At 39.8% G+C, this 19,486-nt stretch overlaps 1 protein-coding gene across 16 annotated transcripts in view; it reads left to right on the forward strand.

Moving 5' to 3' along the window:
* The window catches only part of DMD (dystrophin), a 1,276,803-nt gene that overhangs the window by 1,252,544 nt on the left and 4,773 nt on the right, over positions 1-19,486 (forward strand). For 12 of the 16 annotated variants that reach the window (XM_080377699.1, XM_080377712.1, XM_080377707.1 and 9 more), the window contains 3 exons: positions 4,722-4,965; positions 5,319-5,442; positions 9,456-9,548. In XM_080377699.1, the coding sequence (XP_080233825.1) occupies positions 4,722-4,965; positions 5,319-5,442; positions 9,456-9,548 (461 nt within the window). Of the gene's footprint in view, positions 1-4,721; positions 4,966-5,318; positions 5,443-9,455; positions 9,549-17,161; positions 17,194-19,486 lie in introns of all 16 variants that reach the window. The other 4 variants (XM_080377709.1, XM_080377706.1, XM_080377714.1 and 1 more) reach the window with 3 other exon arrangements.

A 19,486-nucleotide genomic window follows, 5' to 3' on the forward strand; every position in this document is an offset into this window, starting at 1 on the left:
CTGCATCAAGTACCAACAAGACACAATACTACGATATTCAAAACATTTCATTGTCATTTCTCTTTTTCTTCCACCTTCCACAGTTTACTCTTTTCAAAAAAGCTCTTCTCTTTTTCACGTCATGTTTTGACTTTTCTTTTTCTCTTCTGTGCTGTCTATTGAATTCTGACCTGCATTTGGTTTTCAGCTGCAGTTTCTGGTCTCCAAATATTTCTATCTTGAATTGTTACTTAAATGCAGAAGGCTCTTTGAAATTGTAATTCTGAGGTTTTGCTTTTGGATAGTTTAAAAAGATCTGTTGCCTATTTTGAATTCTTCTGAAATGTATTATCATACTTACAAACTAACCTAGCTGTGATACAGTTCTGACTGGGTTTTTTTTCAGTTCCAGGGATCTCTTGTTAGATATTCATTATTTATCTGCTAGCATTTTGAGACCTTAGTGCTTTTGTGGCTTGCAAATGTGACTACCTTAAATAATTTATGGCTAAAATTTGACTGTTAAATAATTTATGTTTGCTAAAATGTGAGGATTTTAGAGAATACTTCCAATTGGTGAAAATGTTTCATTTGAGTATTAGGCCTTCAGACTCATGCTGAATTTCACATCACATGGAATATTGTGGTAGAGACCGTTTCTTATATATTCAGTAGACACAAAGTAATCTTGCTATGGAAGGCACTGTTACTATATTCCAATGTAAGAGAAAACCCCAATTATAAAACTGTCCCAAAAACATTTTGAAATTTCCTTAAGCATGAATATATTTCAGAAACAGAGAAGACAGATTTTTGGTGTCCACCTAAAGTGGTACATTACGTAGGTTATACTGTAGGGTAGGTTATACTGACTAGGATGGACTGTACTAGCATTAAATTGAAGGCATATGGTTTTGTACTGACAGAGACTCTGAACTTTTTTGCAAAGATTTTTTTGCAATAGCAGTACTTTCCTGCTATTTTAATGACTAAAGAAAGTGAATGTTGCCTAATATTTTAGTTGAATCAAGATTCACTGACATACTTCTGTAAAAAGACCTCTTGCGTTCTTTTCTTTTTCTTCCAGCTTCTGGCTGCACTGTAACAAGAACTTAGTAAATGAGATCTGCAGCCAGAGCTGTTTGCCTTCCTTTTGCTTTCCTGAGTTGCACTGGGAGTGTGGTGGGCCGTGTGTCACTGGAGAAACACTAATACTCTGAATCTCAAAGCTACCCTGTTTCCATACATCTACGGTGTTCAAATCTGAATACCAATGAATGGCCCCCTGAAATAAGTTCCTTCTGTAGAGTTGCCAAAGGAAGTGATGCATTTCTAAACGTTATGTGTCTCCTTTTGCTATTTATTTTGGCATTGAAGAAGGAGAACTGTATCTTCAGAGTGTGATGCACCATGAGTAAACACGGGCACTCTAGTGAGGGACAGGGGTAGGTGGTTCAGTTACCAGCTTTGTCCATTTCTTCATACAATTGGTTTTCTGTAGGAAGGTGAAAAATAACACGAATTCACAAATTCTCAGTTGCCTTTGAGAGGACTACGCAGCAAATGGGGTCCACTAGGATTTTTGTCGCCACGCAATTAATGCTGCCAGTGATAGATGTGATTAATAACTCGTGAGCTCTTTACTAGCCAGCTCTTTACAGTTGCATAAATCAAAGGTACATTACATGCTTCCTCTGTTATTTTTCTTCATGAATGCCTTGAAGAGGTGCAAGCATAGTAAATGAAATATATGGTGTTTTTCTTTGACTATTTGTTATACTGAAGTAGAATAGATCTTCCCAGTGATCAGAAGATGCAGCAGCTTTGTTTGTTTGTTTGTGACAGCCAGATGTAAATGTCAGCCAGTCTGAGCTATGAAGGAAGGAAGTTTCCTAGTACTGCCCGTGCTTGCTTAATTGCATTCATTTAGCGAAGATTATGCTCTCATCTCCCCTTTCTCTTACATCCCATTTTATGCTGAAAATGTCAGAGAGCACCTTTCCTTGGGACCCAGAGGCTTTACACTGAGGGCTATGGGCAGTGCCTTGGATATCTGGTTTCCAGCAGCAGTCCTTTTTCACCACACAGCTATTCCAGAAGTAGGAATAAGAGACAATTGTTCTCTCCTCTGGGATATTCTTACAGGAGGTTTTGAATTCTCTCTTTCTTTTTTAATTTTCAGCTTTTCCCCCCTATGTTTTAATACAAATCTTTATTCCTGCATGGTTAGATCCCAGTTATTATGATACTATTGATCGTCTGCACTCCACATCCCTCTCTCTTATGGCTCTGAAAAAGTTGCAATAATGAGTCTCAATTCTCTGGACTAAGGACTGGGTAGCTGGACTGAAAAGGTACAGCTGAAAAACTCAGTGACCCAGGTGCTCTGGGCAAACTCACATGTCCTTCGAAATGACATTCCTTTGTTCCAGCAATATTGCTGTAATTAGTTACAGAACTCACAAATTCAGGCATATCTCTGCTTGGATAATACGCAATATCCTTCACATTTTTATGTTTTTTTTTCTGTAGGCTTTTAGAGTTTTTAACTGTTTTGTATCAGACATGAAAGCATTTTTATCTGAATTATTCCCTTGTTCTCACTTGTTTTTCAATACCATAGTTACTGGAAGGACTTCTCTATTTTAATATTTGAGGTAATAATTGTAGGTTTGTTTTTTATTTTTTTTTAAGCAAAGTACCTGATTATGTTGTAAGTATGACCAAGTGCATTTATATAGTTTCCCTTAGGGTGATATTTTATCTTTTGCTTTACAGCACTTCCAGCTTTTCAGTCTGTTGTTAGTAGAGTATCATCTGTATTGTACACCTGGGAAATTCCTCATGGGGTAGCGATAGCCACTGTCTACAGACTTTGTGAAAAACAAGCGTAATGATCGATCCTGTATAAACTTTATTCTGTAGTAAGGCAGTGTGTGATACTGTCGTCATGCTCATTTCTATTCCCTTTCATATTTATATTAATTATTCGCCAGTTCATTCAGCCAGAAGTATCAGAAGACATTAAGTAATGTTGAAGGCAACAACACCCAATGTAGTCTGTCTTTCTTTTTTCCAGATAATTTTCATGGACTTGAAATTCTGTATTTCATTAAAACAAAAAATTTTCTTTGAGAAAAAAACCCTCTCCACAGTCTTCCCTCTTTGTGTGGGTTTTAGAGAAAGAAATTTTGGAACAACCTGAATTTGAGAATGATCAACGCCTTTTTTTAACCTTTTTATATTTGCAGATCCCCCTTTGCAGAAGAGGGATCTAGAACAGGCATCCCTTAGGGGTCATGTACTAGTGGGGTACCACAGTCCCAGGTTAGGACACGTCCATGGTGCAGCTGCTGAGGGGTACAGATACCTTTGAGAAACAGTCGTTAGCCTGTCTTTGTCCTTGGCATTGCTTTCTTATCCATGTGAAATGATGCGTACTGCTTTAGTTCTTGTTCTGGTCACAGCAAGTACCTTTGGAAGTGTTTCAGAGCTTAATGAAGTTTATTGGGAGGTTTCTGAGGTGCTATTAAGCCTCTAGACCAAACTGTCAGTGTGTATTGTGGTTTGCAGGCAGACCTGGCAAAAACTGTCTGTTCTCACAACCTCAAATAAGAGCGAGTTCGAAAAAATAAAATCTGGGTCACTGCTTGTGATGAGTAAGCAGTTACCAAAGCATCGAGCCATTCCCCCCCCCTCTGCGAAGCTGTAAGGGAACATCATGCCAACAAAATCCCAGTGCAGTTTATTAGGCCTCCCTTGCCTATAAAGTTTCTGTTACAAAGTTACTATTTTTGCACCTTTGGACTGTGTTACCCCTAACAGCATTTCAGTTTCGTACCTTCTGTGCTCTTCCGGCTCAGTAGATTTTTTTTTTCACCACTATATATTATATTAATCTCTGGTATGTTTTACTGGAATAAAACTGGTGTTTTACGGACTAAAAGAACAAGCTTAGCAATGCCATAAAGTAGCACTCTAGACAGGGCAGTCCAACTGAAAATGGAAATTATAGCCCCAAAAGTTAGTGCATTAAACAGAGTGGGTCACTAGTTTGTCTTTTCCTCAGGTTAGTAATTTTAAATGGAGGCTGGAAATGCAGTTGCAGATAGGAAGAAAGTGATGTGACCTGGCTGATGACAGCAGGGTTGCAAATGAACTCTTCAATTCTGTGTTTTCCTCTGACTTCTTGTGTGGCTGCCTTTCTGTCTTAGCTTTCTCATCTGTAAAATGGGTAGGTAGGCCAGGTGGCATTTGCTCTGATTAGTGTTTGTAAAGCGCTTTGATCACTGAGAGTCCTCTTTTAGCTCTAATTACTCCTGGAGTATATTTGTGCGTAGAAGCAAACAGGCAGTCCGACTTCAGCTAGGAACGATTAAATGCAGGAAGCCGAGGGAGGGCTGATCCCAGGACAGACGGTACCCGAGCTTCGGGAGGGTGTCTGGAGCCCAGCCAGCCTTATGTGTCCTGTGCCCTGGAAGGGAATTAATTGTGAATTCTGGTGATGCAGAGAGCCTTTAGGCAGTGCTTGTATCACAGGTCCCTGTAATATCAGTTCCATGCAAATCTGCAAGATGTAAGCCTACAGGCATGTGGATTCAGCAGAATGAAAGGCAGGTGAGCCTCTGCCCCCTCGCACCACCACAGGAGAGGAGGTGTCTTCTCAGGGCCCTGTGCAGAGGGTAGCCTATACCAGCCTATTTGGCTTCGTAAAGCTTTTACCTCCTGTTACTTCTCAACAGAAACTTGCAAGCAGAGTATGACCGTCTGAAGCAACAGCATGACCACAAAGGACTGTCTCCACTGCCATCCCCACCGGAGATGATGCCGGTTTCTCCACAAAGCCCCAGGGATGCTGAGCTCATTGCAGAAGCCAAGCTGCTTCGCCAGCACAAGGGCCGCCTGGAGGCCAGGATGCAAATTCTAGAGGATCACAACAAACAGCTGGAGTCACAGCTGCACAGGCTGAGGCAGCTGCTGGAGCAGGTGAGTCCTCAGGCCTTTCTTTTAGAACTTGGTAGAGTAATTTTCCAAACAGGGTGTGAAGCATTATCAGTAGCAACAACATACCAAGAAATCATATCTGTAGAGGCTAGTCAGAGAAAAATATTAAATTGTTCTACAGGCTGCAAGTGAGAAGGTGAAATCATGTTTTGGTGTTCTTATTTAGTCTTCTTTCCTGTATTATTATTTTTTTTTTGTTTGCATGGGTATATTTACTTAAAAAGAGACAGAAAATTGTGTGTATTCATGGAATAAATAAAAAATACAGAGCTAGAAAGGTCTGTGCAACTGTATTGAGCTGTTAATAACAATCTCTTTTTTTCTTGAAATTTCAGCCGCAGGCAGATGCCAAGGTGAATGGTACAACACTATCATCTCCTTCTACCTCTTTGCAGAGGTCAGACAGCAGTCAGCCAATGCTTCTTCGTGTAGTTGGCAGCCAGACTTCAGAAACCATGGGTAAGATAATAAAGTTCACATTGTCATAAAAAATAGTTATGGTCCTATTTTCCAGCCAAAAAGTCCTTACAGACAAAACTATTGTTCTCTCCAGTTCAAATGAGAATGTAGTAGACATTTGCAATGATCTTCAATACCATCTGGCTGTTTACACTTTACATCTTCATTATGGTTCAGACTTTTGCTTTTGGTCATGGTGCACACAGTAGCATGGATATTTTGACATTAAATACAAAGCTCAGCCAGGGCTTGACTTCCAAAACCAAATATCACTAGAAAGCTAACCATTTTATTCAAACTGACTTTCAGCTGTTAAGCATGACATGGCTAATTTAAATGTACATATTAATTATGGCTAAGAGATCACACGTATGATTAATCTTCCCCACATTAACTGATGTGATCTTATTTTTAATGTCATGGCTCAGTCAGTAGGATTGAGCTGTCACTCACAGGCAGTGCTCGTCTAGTGTCTTTTCTAAATGTCACATCAGATGTGATAATGAACATCATACGAGTTCTGGAGTAAGGTTAAGTAATATTCTGTAGCTAGAGGCTGGAATTATTATTTTGGTGTTTTTAATAACTGCTCTGTAGCGTTTTCCTAATTTCCTATCTGTTATGTAATTAGTAAGTATTTATTACCAAGTGGTAAGGATTTTCTGCTAGTAAAAAAGCAATCAACCATTGCAACGTCTTTAAGCAAATGTGCTTAAATTACTTCAACAAGATAATATTTGAGGTCTGATGATAATATTCAGCTTCATATACAGAAATTTATTTAGTGTGTATTAGAGGCTTTAGGGGAGAGTGAGAGGCTTAAGTGAGGGCTTTTCACTGCAGTTGGTGAGAGTCAATGACAGCAAGAAATTGAATGGGAGGCGACATTCTGCTGTGTCTAAAGTGCCATCGTTGTGGGAGATGCAGCTTGTTTGAGGGCTTTTTCTTTCGTCCCTGTCAGCCTGTGCCAGTATCAAACAAGATGGGTTCTCTACACCCTACAACAAAAAAATGTGAATAAAATTTTACCTTTAGGAATGCTCAAGTTAAATCCTGGGAGTGAGAGTATAATCACAGGTAACAGCAATTTCATTTGGGTATTTCTTTATTCGTATTACTAGTGAGTAAATATTTTTCTATGTATGGCATACACAGCGTAGACACGATGTGTCAGTGGAGTCATTTGCATCAGCTTTTTTAAGAGATGTCATGAATTTCATAAAATAAAATGTGTTAATTAAAATATACAGGAAAAGATAGAAAGACAGTGATTCCCAGCCATCTATTAAAAGTCTTGTAGTTTCGTGTTTCATCCTTTAGTAGGACAAAGTACAATAATTTACTACTTTTTATTTGACTCAGTATAAAATTATTCCCATTTAACTTGTGAGACTAATTAATTTGCATGCATTTAGTCATATAAAGTGCTAAAACTATTTTAAAGCAAATACTTAGACATGACTTGGGTTTCTTTGTCTGTTCAATGGAGCCGATATGTGGAAGGACAGAGGGATGTTAAATTGTTATCAGTATGATCATGTTGAAACTCAGCAAAGCAGTGCTGTTGGCAGCATGAAGCAGAGCTTATGAAAAGATTTACTAATCGAGCCAACAAACCACAACTAATTCAGTTTGTCCAGTGTTCTTTCACACCAGGAAGCTTTGCTTGCTAGTCTAAGAGTTTTCTGAAGCATGACTTAAAATATTCTTGAATTGTGAAGGGAACTGGAGCGGTGCTGTAAATAATGCTTCCATGCAGCAAGCATGTGCCAAATAATGAGGGAGTCATAATTTTCAAGAAAATACTGAGTATCTCAAGTTCTTTCAGGCAATGAGGTAATGTAGTGGTAGCTTTTATGTATTTTTCTTTTTGAAAGGAATCCTTGGGGTTTTTTCTTTGACTGTAAACCCACTGCACTTCTCTGTCTCTCTGCTTTCTCAAGGAGAGATTACTGTGAAAGGTTTTCAACCAGCAGTGCTGTCCTGCTGTTCAGTAAAAGCAGCGATCCACTGAAATCCTGATTTACAAATAGAAGAGCTTATCTCTGAATTATCTGAAATACACCTGGGCAAGTGGAAGGGTTCTTTGTTTCTTCTGATAGAGTTCTAATGAGAAAGTCCTGATCTTTGGCCTTTTTCCCCCTCTAACGTAGCAGCAGAGGAGGTTCTTTGAGGCATGTGAGCCAAGAGGCTGTTGCTGAACTTTAATTCGTTCAAGTACCACCAGACCTGCCCAGCTCTCCAAGCCTTTTGTAGAAACATGAATGGGAAAGACTATGTGGGGTGAAGGGAGGTAACTGAGGTCTGAAGGTGTCTTTACTTTTGTCACATTGTCTTATTATGTCATTTACAAGGAAATGTTCAGACAAATCATCCAAATGAGAAAAAAATAAAAATAATGCATTTTAAATAAAAGATACAGAAGTCTTGAGGGTCAACACAGTTCAGTTTTTATCAGCGCTTACCAGGACATTTGAAAACCAGTGCCTGTCCTCAGTTCTTGGCCAGGACAGCAGAACCACTGCCCACTTCTGATCTTTAGGGCCAGGTGGCTTTCCGCAGGCATGCTGATAAGGTCCTCAGCCTGGGTAGAAGCAGTAAGATCTCATTCTGAGTTTTCACCTTGACATCAGCAGAGGCTGGAAGGGCATTACTTCTACTAAGGCACTCTACTAAGTGCAACTCTTGATGCAAAAGTAACTCACGGTGTGAGTTGATTTACGTGAACCCAGCACCAGCTGAAAGCTGAACAAACTGCAGACAGTCTCAGCATCTATTTTTAGATCATTAATGGAATAAAAGAAGCTGATATGAAGACCCATCACTTATATTAATTAAGTGCTTCTTGCAGACGCTTTACCCTGCTTCTTGTACTGGAGTGGGAAAGATTACTCTTGGTCAGTAGTAACTCCTGTGAAACTCCTGGCCCTAAGGTGAGGCCAACACTAAGCCTGTTAATAGGGAATATATGTAGCCCTGAAGTGTTCCTTTTGCATCTCTTTTTAGTAGGTTTCCCACTACCGTGGCACACCTCAGTGTTCGAAGAAAATAAATGCTAACAGAAAATCAGGCAGTTTATTACTCAAGTTGAGTAGAGCAAGACGTAATAGAATAAAGGGGTCATTAAGTCATTTTCAAAATAAGGATGTACTTCTCATGGTTATTGCATCAGGCAAATTTGCTTTTGTGCTTTCATAGAGATAAAAGAAATCTAGTAGAAGAGGAGAATCTCACTCAAAGTATATCCTTTAGGTGTATTCTTTTTTCAGACTCTTTATTTGTATTGGAGGCTAGGGTCTACAGTAAAATCAGCATAGGGATTTTAGTTATCTGAAACCATGACCACAAAAACCCCAGTAAAAATAAAATATATTGAATTTCCCATTAAGCTGCTGCCCTGTAATCAGGTTATAGAAATTATTCAGTGGGAGAAATGTATTTCGCTTTATTAAACTGCTGCTAAACCTTTTTACAGTACAATTGAATGTTCTTGGAGCACCAATCTGATGCAATTAAGCTGTCAGAAATATTAATACTGATGCAGATGAGAATCTGGGTTTCTCCTGATTTACGCAGCTAAGCAAAGCAGTGCTAACATGAATCCAGCACTATCAGAAAGCTGCTCAATAGCAGCACTCACAACAGCAATTTTTTTTTTCCGTTAATAGAGTAAGAGAAGCTGAAACAGCGAGTGCCATTTATGGAACTAAATGTTCCTAGCAGGCATTTTACCCCACTTATTTTACCAGAGTAGGTTATTTCTTAAATCCCATTTTACAAATCAAAGTCAGTGTTAATTGTTTAAAATTAATTGTTTAATTTCCCTTAGATCCTTGAAAAGAAAGAGAAACGTAATAGTGAAGAAAATTCAGCTTTGAAATTTTGGTTATGTACTAAGCAGAAAATGCATTTAAGTGAACAGCCTTAGCTTCATGAAGGAAATACTCAATAGCAAGCTGTTAGCAAATGGTTTTACAGTGGCTCTTATGCAGTGGTGTGGATTTGCTTTCCAGGCGAGGATGAGCTGCTCAGCCCTCCCCAGGACACAAGCACAGGTTTGGAGGAAGTGATGGAGCAGCTGAACAACTCCTTCCCCAGCTCCAGAGGTGAGCGCTGCTGCCTGTGGCAGATGAGAGGGAAGAAGATAAAAGTAGTTTCTGTTCCTTGGTATTTTCAGGGGGTTGTATTGTGGTTTCAGGTTTTCTGTGGCTCTTTGTTTTAGCTGTCTTATTTAGAGTGGAGAAGCAGCCTGCTCCTCCTTTACCTTAAGCTATCTCCACAGGCAGCCCTTGCTAGATACATGAATGAAACAATGTCTGTCTTGAGACTTTTTTTTCCTGTCCCTTTTGCCGTGTACTTTTTCTCACAGCTTCTCTCCTTTTCAGTCAGCCCCCTTGCTGATTTATTTTTAATACAAATCTTAGCACATTTTTCTTCTGTTCTTACCTTTCTCCAAGAAGAATCTGGTTTGAAATAGTATTAAAGTTCAGAGTCAAAAGTTCTCGACCTTCTAGCATGTGTATCCAGAGAGATGGAGGAAAAACAAGTGAGCTGCTTGTTTGTACAGCAAACGCTGCACTTGTGCGAACAGCCACAGAGTTTCTTTCAGTGCTTCCAATTTGCTCATTCCTGTTGTTTGCTAAAGATAAGCATTTGTATTACTGGGATTTATTCATTCAACCTTTTTCATTTAGGAAGGTCCTCTCTGAGCCCAGAGAAAATACTCCGCTGCCAAGAAAAATGGCTTAGATTCCTAGCAGGAGAAGGGAAGTTTGGGATATTACCTGTTGCAGTGAGAGAAGGCTCAGACATTAACCTCTCGGCAAAAGAAAGTCCCGATGTCTACTGACAGCCTGTTAAGTGGATTTCAGTAGGGGAACAGACTTACTGCAGGACCCTTCCTCTGCATAGGTTTCACACATCACCCAGAGAGTCTTCCTTTAGCAGATAAATGTGTTAACCATCATGCTAGACTTTGAGTGAAGTCAAGGTTTCTCCATCCTTTCATTTCAAAGCAGGCTCAGCTCCCACCAGGCATTATCTATGAGCAGTGGAAAAGGAGAAGGCAGTATAAACTGTGTAAGATCTGATGCTGTAGATCAAAAGATGGAATCATTTAGAAACGTATTATTGAAGAAAATCTAATACAATATATTGTGAACTACATTCATCGCCACCTCAGCATTATATGAAAAAGTCATATGCCCAAGCCTCATTTTGCCTAGATATTCATTATCAGAGACAACAGACAAAAAATCTTTCAAATACTGGTCTGCAGATAAAAATGGACTTATTTGTGTTGCTGTGTACACAAGGTTGCGACAGGCAGTGCTTTCTTACCAGTAACCGTCATTTGTGTAAATATGTTTTATTTAGGAGATCTTGCATAATTGTATGTGTCTAGACGTAGAAGATACCCCATGTGTTAAAATATTCACCAAATGTGGTATATAATTTGTAATCATAGCGGATGACACTGACAGAGTGTTTCGTTTTAAAAACAAGTTTAGTTTTAAGTAAAATAGGTGCAATTTACAAAACAACAGTTAATGAGATATTTGAAATAGAGGTTCATTTCCTGTGTATAAATAGTTAAGAGATCAGTCTGATAGATATCACTCCCTACTGACTGAAAATAGAAAAGGTTTTTGATTTTATTAGTGAAAACTACAAAGCTTCATGAATGAAACTGATAGAATATAAAGTTTGGTTGAGAAATAGGAATGGTCAGGTCCTCTGAGAGACAGTTTGTCCTACAACCAGTGCGAATTGATTTCCATTCACTGGTTGATATAGAAGGCTACTGACATTGTGAATTCTGCTGAGATCTCATGCAGACTTCAGTTATTGGAGTTTTCTTCTACTCCCATTTTAATGATTTGATTATATTTGATTTATACCCACATAAACAAAGCTTACATCCACAGCTAATTTGCTGCAGCCTCATGTACATCTTCATCATGAGGTGAAGGATGCCATGGTCAGTCAGATCTCACGGGCATCAGGGATATGACTTAAAATTTACAAGACTGCAGGAAGGAGAAAAGGAAGCAGGGTTGACTCGTCCCAACAAGTCACTGAATCAGGGGCCATTTTGCTGTTGAGAGGTGCAAATCTGTATCTCAGGTTTCCAGTCTGTAATAAAAGATGAACATGCACTTGCAAAAGAGTGAAAGTAGTTTGGCAAAGCAGCCTGAGAAGAGGGCATAGTGTAAGGATTCAAACGTGGTGCAAGTAGTACTTTATTTCTTTGCATTACAGGTTGCCTTGAATCTCAAGTTATTTGTAGGTATTCAGGAAGCAGAACAATAAGTCCAAACAAGTGATGAGTAGAGATCTATAAAGAATACATTTTCTTATATTAATTCTTACTAAGTAGAATTTAAAAATTGGCAGAGGCAAGAAACTCGGTCATCCCAGTCTGGCATTCAGAAGTGTGTTGTGATACGGGAGCTTATGAAATATTATGTGAAAGGTGAATTCAAACTACTTGGGTAAAGTGGCACCACATGTGATGTATACTATCTTTAGGAACTAAAACTAAAAGGAAGATGGATTAAATGCCCAAGATTGAGTGGTACTAGAAGTAGCTCTGTTTATTTCTATACTAATGCTGTAGGAGAAGTCTGGAGAAGTCTGCTATGATACACATAGAGCATGCAGTTCCAGAAGAGCTGCAGAGAACACAGGGCACTCATCAAAACCTTCCTAGACTGAAAGTGAGAATAACAAAATGAAATCCAGGGACAAGCACCCATACAAATAACCTGAAATTTATATATGGCATCAACTGAGGAAATCTAGGGATGTTTTAGAAGGCCTGGGAAGTTACTGGCAGGACATGAAATTTGGGGTTCCTTTGTGGCCTGTAAAAAAAAGCACATTAAATTTCAAGCTAAATGTCCCGCTCCAGCATGTCACAGCATATGAGGTGATACACCTTTTGAATGAGGGACATAATTCTGGTCATCTTATTGCAATTAGGATAACAACAACTTCAAGGAGTGTAGAAGAATACGACAAGAGCAAACTGAACTCTGATGGCTTTGGTTCAAGACAAAAGTTCAGAGCTGAAAAAGCAGTGAAGAGAGAAGAGGACTAAATTTCTGGGCTTGGGTGCACAGATGTATAGTTGAACATCAGAGGATACAAATTAAAACCGAAATGTTTAGTCTAAATATCATCCCAAGCATTTGAAGAGTAAGATTTGCTCAGGCTGGGAAGTAGTTTTGTAGAGCAAGTAGTAGCTCTTATTTCGGACTTCTGAAACAAAGCAATAAAATGTAGAAGTAATTAATTGCCACTCACCTGTGGATATATATTCATTTTGATTGTATTTTCCAAGCTTTTGCTGCATATAGTTAGTTTTTAAAGGGCATCAAGGCTTCATAGCATCATTTGGAATATATTTTAGACAAGCATGTGTTAAGCAAATCATGTCATAGGCCTGCATAAGCAGATCTCGGGTGCAATAACTTGTGTTAATGTAATAGGATTTTTTTGTTTCTTGAGTTTAACCTTTAGGCAGTTCTTGGCTTTTTCTAAGGAGCGGAGGACCTCCATGCTTCTTGCACAGATTACTGTTGGTGCAAAAAGCTGTTTCATTTCTGGAGAGGAAAATTCTGCTGAATACCTGATGATTGCTGTCCTTAAGGAATTTTTCTTTCCTTTAATCTACAAGGCTTCCCATCCGTTCCTCTTTTACTTCGCTGCTCCCAGCAAATTCACAACTGCTGCAGCTGCGTCAAACAGCTGCTGTGCTAGCTCAAAGCAGATGTCAAAGCCAGAGGTCTGACATTTAGTGGAAATCTACCATTAAATACCACCTCAGTGGTTTATTTGACCCTGCTTGATAATGGGCCACAGAGGAAAACATTTTCACGCTGTATTTGTGCCCAAGCTACTAAATCTCCAGGGAATTGGTTCACAGTTAGAAAGTAAGATTGGCAGGCCAGTATCTTTAAAGCCAAATTCATCTCTTCTGCAGCACTTGGGGAAGTTGCACTGCTGTAGGTGGGTCTCATGGTGGACCAGGCTGTGTTTCGCGGTTTTAGTTTTGTGGCAGATGCTTTCTGTGAATGAAGCTTAGAGAGGAATGTAGGGGTGGAAGTTCCTGAGCTAACTGAAATTGATGAGAGAGCTTCCCAGGCTTTCAGTGCAGAGCCCTTGCTGGAGGATTATGAGGAAGGGGGAGCCAAGAGTGGTTGGAAATGAGACCACAGTGGCTTAGAAGAGCTAAGAGGCCATGACAACATGAAGACATTTGGAGAGGGATTGGTACTCACCATTATTATTTGACAGTTGTTATTATATTATATCATTATATATTGTATTATCATTATATAATACTACTATAGTATTATATTATTATTGTATAATACTATTATAGTATTATTAATACAGATGTTATCTTGTGCGGTGAAATTACAAGACCCCTTGGCAATAAATAAATGGCATTAAGAATAGCACCACCTTTTACAAATTTTGTTTTATTTCTATCTCAGTCATATAAAACCACATCAGACACATTCTGTCCTCCTTCTCTCTTCCATCAGCCAGGCACTGTCATGAATGGGACTGGTGTCCTAAGTGGAACTAGCAACTTTCAGCACTCAAGTAATGCAGTTTCTCTTATTCTGACAGCAAAATGTCTTACCACACAGACTTTTCACGCTTTACTGAATCAGTGGAAGAGTACTCTGGAGTTACTACAGTGTGGGGTATTCTGGAAATACTCCTCCAGCTGAGCTACCTACCCTGGCCTCTTCTGGACTGCATCCCCTTCTCTGTGCTATGGTCCTGCATCCCACATCCGTTAGCCCAGATGACTGAGAACCCTTATCACTCCCCTGTGGCACAACACTACTGAAGTGGCTGAGCTTCTCTGCAGATTTCTGCTAAGACAGGGATGGTGAGGGCTAGATCTTTCATGATTTATAAGTTGAGTCCTGATGTAAACTGAGAATACATTAATGAATTTAACAGAACTTCAAGGAACAATTTTTTAAGAAAAAAAAAAGCTCTTTGCAGATCCAGATCTCCCCTCTGCAGGCCATCCCTCTCCTGAGTTCAGTGAGAGGGGCAGTGCAGTAGATGCTTAATGCTCTGTGCTTTGATCTAAATCTGCATAGATGCATGAAGTTTTCATTAGTGCCTCTGCTTTCAGGTCTGATTTGATCGCTCTCGGTGCACCTTTTCCTGTGTTACAATGTCATGTAGATTTCAAAAAAAGAAAAAGAAGGAAAGACTGATTTTGTAAGGGCAGGAAATCTTGATTTGAGCAGGAATAATGGATAAATGGGCACCCATAGATTGTGTATCAGTGTTTTGATGCCTTATGAAATGCAAATTTTCAGAACCGCGGCAATACAGTCAGTCTTCTTCCTCTGCAGTTTATGTCAAACCGCACTCCTTGTCTTAAAACTTGAGACACGCATTCATTCATATGCAATGAAGAAAACAAAGTAAAATCCATTAAACTCTTTTTAATCCTCCTCCAAAAGAAATTAGCTGTTACTGTAGTAGTGCTACTCTTCACTGCATTTAACAAATTCTATGGCTGATTACTCACCACAGACTTAACCTCGCCAAATGTTTTGCGTGGTGCAGAGCTATCTCAGTTACCTTTAAATACATTCATTTTCAAGCAGAATCCAATCTGAGTTATGTAGATACTTAAATTAGACACTGTGTAGCTGCAGTTTTAGGTGCTTGTGCAGACAGGTAAGCATTTCTTAAGACCTCCAAAAGGATCCAGTATTTTGCATGTAGGCATTTCTTCTCTCCTCTTGACCCAAGCCAAACTGTCTTTTGCTGGATCTCATTCATGCCCCAGGATGCTTGCACACCCAACTCTTCCATGCTGCAGTTCCTGGAGGCCTTAGGTAGCTACCTACTCACCTAAACCTTGGAGCTTTTCCTCAGAAGACAACCGAAGCATGCAATGGGTTTTTTATCTTCATTTTCAAGGATTTTCTATTACATGATTTATATTGGTGAGAAGCTGTCAGCTTCCCTCCTTGGAGGCATTTTTTAGGAAATTCATGGCTCCTGGTAAAAGCACCAGAGAAGGTCACAGGCTGTGTAGGTGCTCTCATAATTCCTAGGGAGTTAGGCAGGCGTGCAAGGTGAAGGCCTTAGAAGTGAAGCAGCACCTCTCCTGTCCGTCAGGCTCACTCTGGTCACCAGCACATGTGGTGTAGACATAACCTGAGTCAAGGCTCCCATTAACAGCAGAATAAAAACGCACATGCAGAGCACGACTTCAGACATACTGTTATCATTTCTGATAGTAAGTGTGTTATTGGGGAGAGGTAGAGAGGAAGGAAGGGAATAAAACCTCCTCTGTTCGGTAAATCATAACCTTTGCTGTCCAGGCCCTCCAGAGGTTGTCCCAGCTGTTTCTGTTGCACGGCATGTGTAGGTGAGTGGTGGCTCTGACCTGTGGTAGTCAGTGATGCCATTCGCTTCCTTTACCCTCTTCTCCTCTCCTTTACCACCCCTGCTCAGCGTTGCTCTGTTGCTGAGCCTTCTTGTTCTGCTCCTTGTAAAATACCTACGAAGCTATTTATTATCTTCCTTCCCTCCGCCTGCAGACTGCCATACCTAGGACAAAACTCAACAGCAATTAGGTTACTGTTATGCTGACTGGTGTGTTCATTGTCCCATACGGCGTTTACAGTTACATCATTTACAGCAGCTCTGGTGCAAAGATCATCCTTTTTCTTGAACAGCATCTACTGCAGTGACTTTGTCACCTATGACTGCAAGTCTGGTGGTACTGGTGCTGTCGGTAACATGACAGTGATAGTGGGACACTGCTTCTAGAAACAGCAAGCATCTTATTGCCACTGGCTGTGCGATGGGAAGGGGGATGAGGGGGTGTTTCTGCTGTTGATTGACACCTGGTTTTCTTTTTTTATGAACAAATATGCTATGATAAGCGTTTGAGAAGAATCAGTATGATCAAAGTATGGCTTCTGTGAAGGCTCGTCAGGAGCATCTTTTCAGCTAAACCCATTAATGACTCCTCCATTTTGGCAGTACCACTTAAAAGTGATGAGATACTTTCCCTTTCTTCCCCTTCTATTTGAATTTTTTTTCTCCTTTTCTCCCTCCACCCCCTCAGTTTTACCAAGCTTGCAGATCAGCTTGTTGGAAACATCTGTTGGAATAAATTTTATCTTGAATGTGAGCATGTTACATTGCACTATACAGCTCCAGGTGTGTGTGGGGGTGGGTGGATATGGGTGTGTGTACATATGAATGCATACCTGTGTATGTAGGCCATAATAAAATGGAAAGTGTCCACACGAATTAATTTGCTGGGGGGGAAACGTGATCTTACCACTAATACTGATTCGTAGAAGTACTCACATTGAGGAAATTTGGATGCTCAGGAAGTGACTTGAGATCTCTGCTGTCCTTGTCCTCAACTGAAAGGCCTGTAAGTTGGTTTTAGTCATTTTCTCAAGTGTTTTTGCTAAGTTAAAACCAAGCCACAGATTACGGAACTGTTCTTGAATAAATCAACTCAGAATCTTAGTGGATATTAGTGCACTTTCAGTCTTTGTTTAAAGTAGAAGCGTGGTTATTTTATTTATATTAAATTCCTAAATGGAAATTGAAGTGTCTCCTACAGTATAAAATATATATTCACATGTGGTTTTTTCCCTTTCTTTTCTAACATTTCTTTCACTTCCTCTCTCTGTTCCTAAAGGAAGAAATGCCCCTGGAAAGCCAGTGAGAGAGGTTAGTGAGATGCAGGCTCACTGCCATGGTTTCTGTTTGTCACAGCTTGTTTTCTGTGCCCAGCATGCGTGTGACAGCAGCACTGGTTTGCTTGGGTTTGGTAAAGGGTGGTGGTGATTTTATTTTGCTTTGGGTTTTGTTTGATTTTGCTGAGTGCATTCCCCGCGTGTGCTCTAACAGTAGCGTACCTCTCAACTTTCAGCAAAGACAATGTCAGCTCAGGGATCTGCATTTTCTTACACCCTCCCAGAGAAGGAAACTCAGGAATGGGGAAGAGAAAATAATACACTGAAATTAAGCCTCTGGATAATAAATGTGGTCAGCAAATATGCTGCGGTCATTGACTTATGTTCTGTTGCTCATGTACGTAAGCACAACAGGGAGACACACGTCTCTTGCTGTTCTGCTTACATACTCACAATTATATTCACATATATGTGTCAATATACCAACCGTCATCTCCAGTTCTTAAGTAGTTTTTAAATTTTTCTTCAGAACAGTGAGAGTTGAGAGGTATAAGAGATTCAGGTGTTTTAATTTCCTGATACACTATTGCAGAATGAAGAATGCTACTAACATTCACCAGCTCCGCAGCGTTGTATTCAGCAGTGCAAATGGGCGATGGTTTTCACTGTGCACTTCGGATGTGGTTGGTTTGATGCAAAATAGATTTTAGAATTTGTATGTTGTTGCTTGTAATGGAGGAGAACATTTTGCACTGTGTTGTCATAGCACCTTTGGAAGTATTTCCAGAGAGCCTTGATTTTTCTTCTGCAAAGCTGCTCTTCACTCGCCAACCAGATAGAATGTTTGAAAGATTAATTCCTAGCAAAAATTATTATTAGAGATAAAATATTCAGAGACTGCCTGAGTACAATTGCAAGTAGCTGTAAAATGACCTTTTCCGCACAGAAGACTTTGAGCGTGGATGAGGCAGAAATTGAAGGGTAACCCGGTTTGCAGACTTCTGCTGGTGCAGAGAGGGGGGCTCACGGCAAGACGCTGCGCTGGGGTTTTTAGCAGAGCTGTTGTGAACCCCCAGTCATGGACAGGCTACCCCAGGTAGGCCAGGGTTTGTTCTAACGCGGTACCTTGAAACACCGTGGTTCTCTTCACTGGCTGTAGGAGCTGGCACGGGTCCAGCTACTTTGAGGCGTAAGATCCTTGTCTGACCTCTCATATGGATCAAAAAAAGGGTGCCTGGGATGTCATCAACAGACTGCACCAGTCCAATCATTTTATGGAAGTTACTTCATACTCAGCCCTGCATGTTCTTCATAGAGTCTGAGAATTCTCCAACTGAGCAAAACAGGTTGTTTATTTCCACTATGCTCATTTATGTTTATGCATATTCAGAAAAAGCGCCTGCTACTGCAGGCATATTTGATACAATTAATGTAAAAAAAAAAAAAAGTAAGAAAAAAATTAGAAAAATTAACATGTCCTACCTGATCAGATTCCAGCAGCTTAATCCTAAAAAATTTGACTTCAGTTAATCACTCACCACTTCTATTTGTGCTCACTGACAGGTCCAAAGGGAGCTCGGTAACTTGCAAAGCTGAATATAAAATGCAATTCTCCACCTGCTTATGAAGTGTATGAGCTAAGGTGTAGAGCAGCTTTTGCTTTATGTGTGAATCCATTTGCACAAAGGCAGATCATGCGGTTTTAAACCCACTTGGCCAGGTTTTGATCCCATTACTCACATTAGGTATTGTTTTCGTGTATAATCCCATGGATTTCGTGGCATTACTCAATATGAATATGGGTATCAAAATCCAAGCCACCAACAGGAAGGATTTTTCTTTTGTCAGGGAAGTGTTAGAAATCTGTGCTGCTAAAAAAGGCACTGCATTGTGTTGGGATTTCTTAATTTACTTTCTATCCACTCTTTCAAGTCTGAATGCTCCACATTTATTTCTCTGACAAGTTGTAGTGTAAGATTGGAATTCAGTTACTGTGCTTGCACCCAAGGGCCTTAATTCCAGCAAACCCTCTAAAGCAAATTCAGCAGATGTGAAAGGCATCATGCTATATGTGACCAGAAGTGATGCATTTAGTGTCTGCAGCAATAGGTGTCTTCTGCTTTCAAAGCAAATGCACATGTGTTAATATTTCCTCTATTTTATAAGTCTAGGTTACTATCGTTCATGTCCATTTTGAGCTTTTCATGCTTCATTCCAAAGTGTGTGCTAGTTTTTTTCTTACACAGTAGCATCTTTCAACCTTTCAGTGCCTCAAGCATGGAGAAAACTTTTTCAGCCTTAATGTTTTTAAAAAGAAGAAAGAATGG

The sequence above is a fragment of the Falco punctatus genome (genome assembly GCF_963210335.1).
Source record: "Falco punctatus genome assembly, chromosome: 2".
Taxonomy (NCBI): Eukaryota; Metazoa; Chordata; class Aves; order Falconiformes; family Falconidae; genus Falco; species Falco punctatus.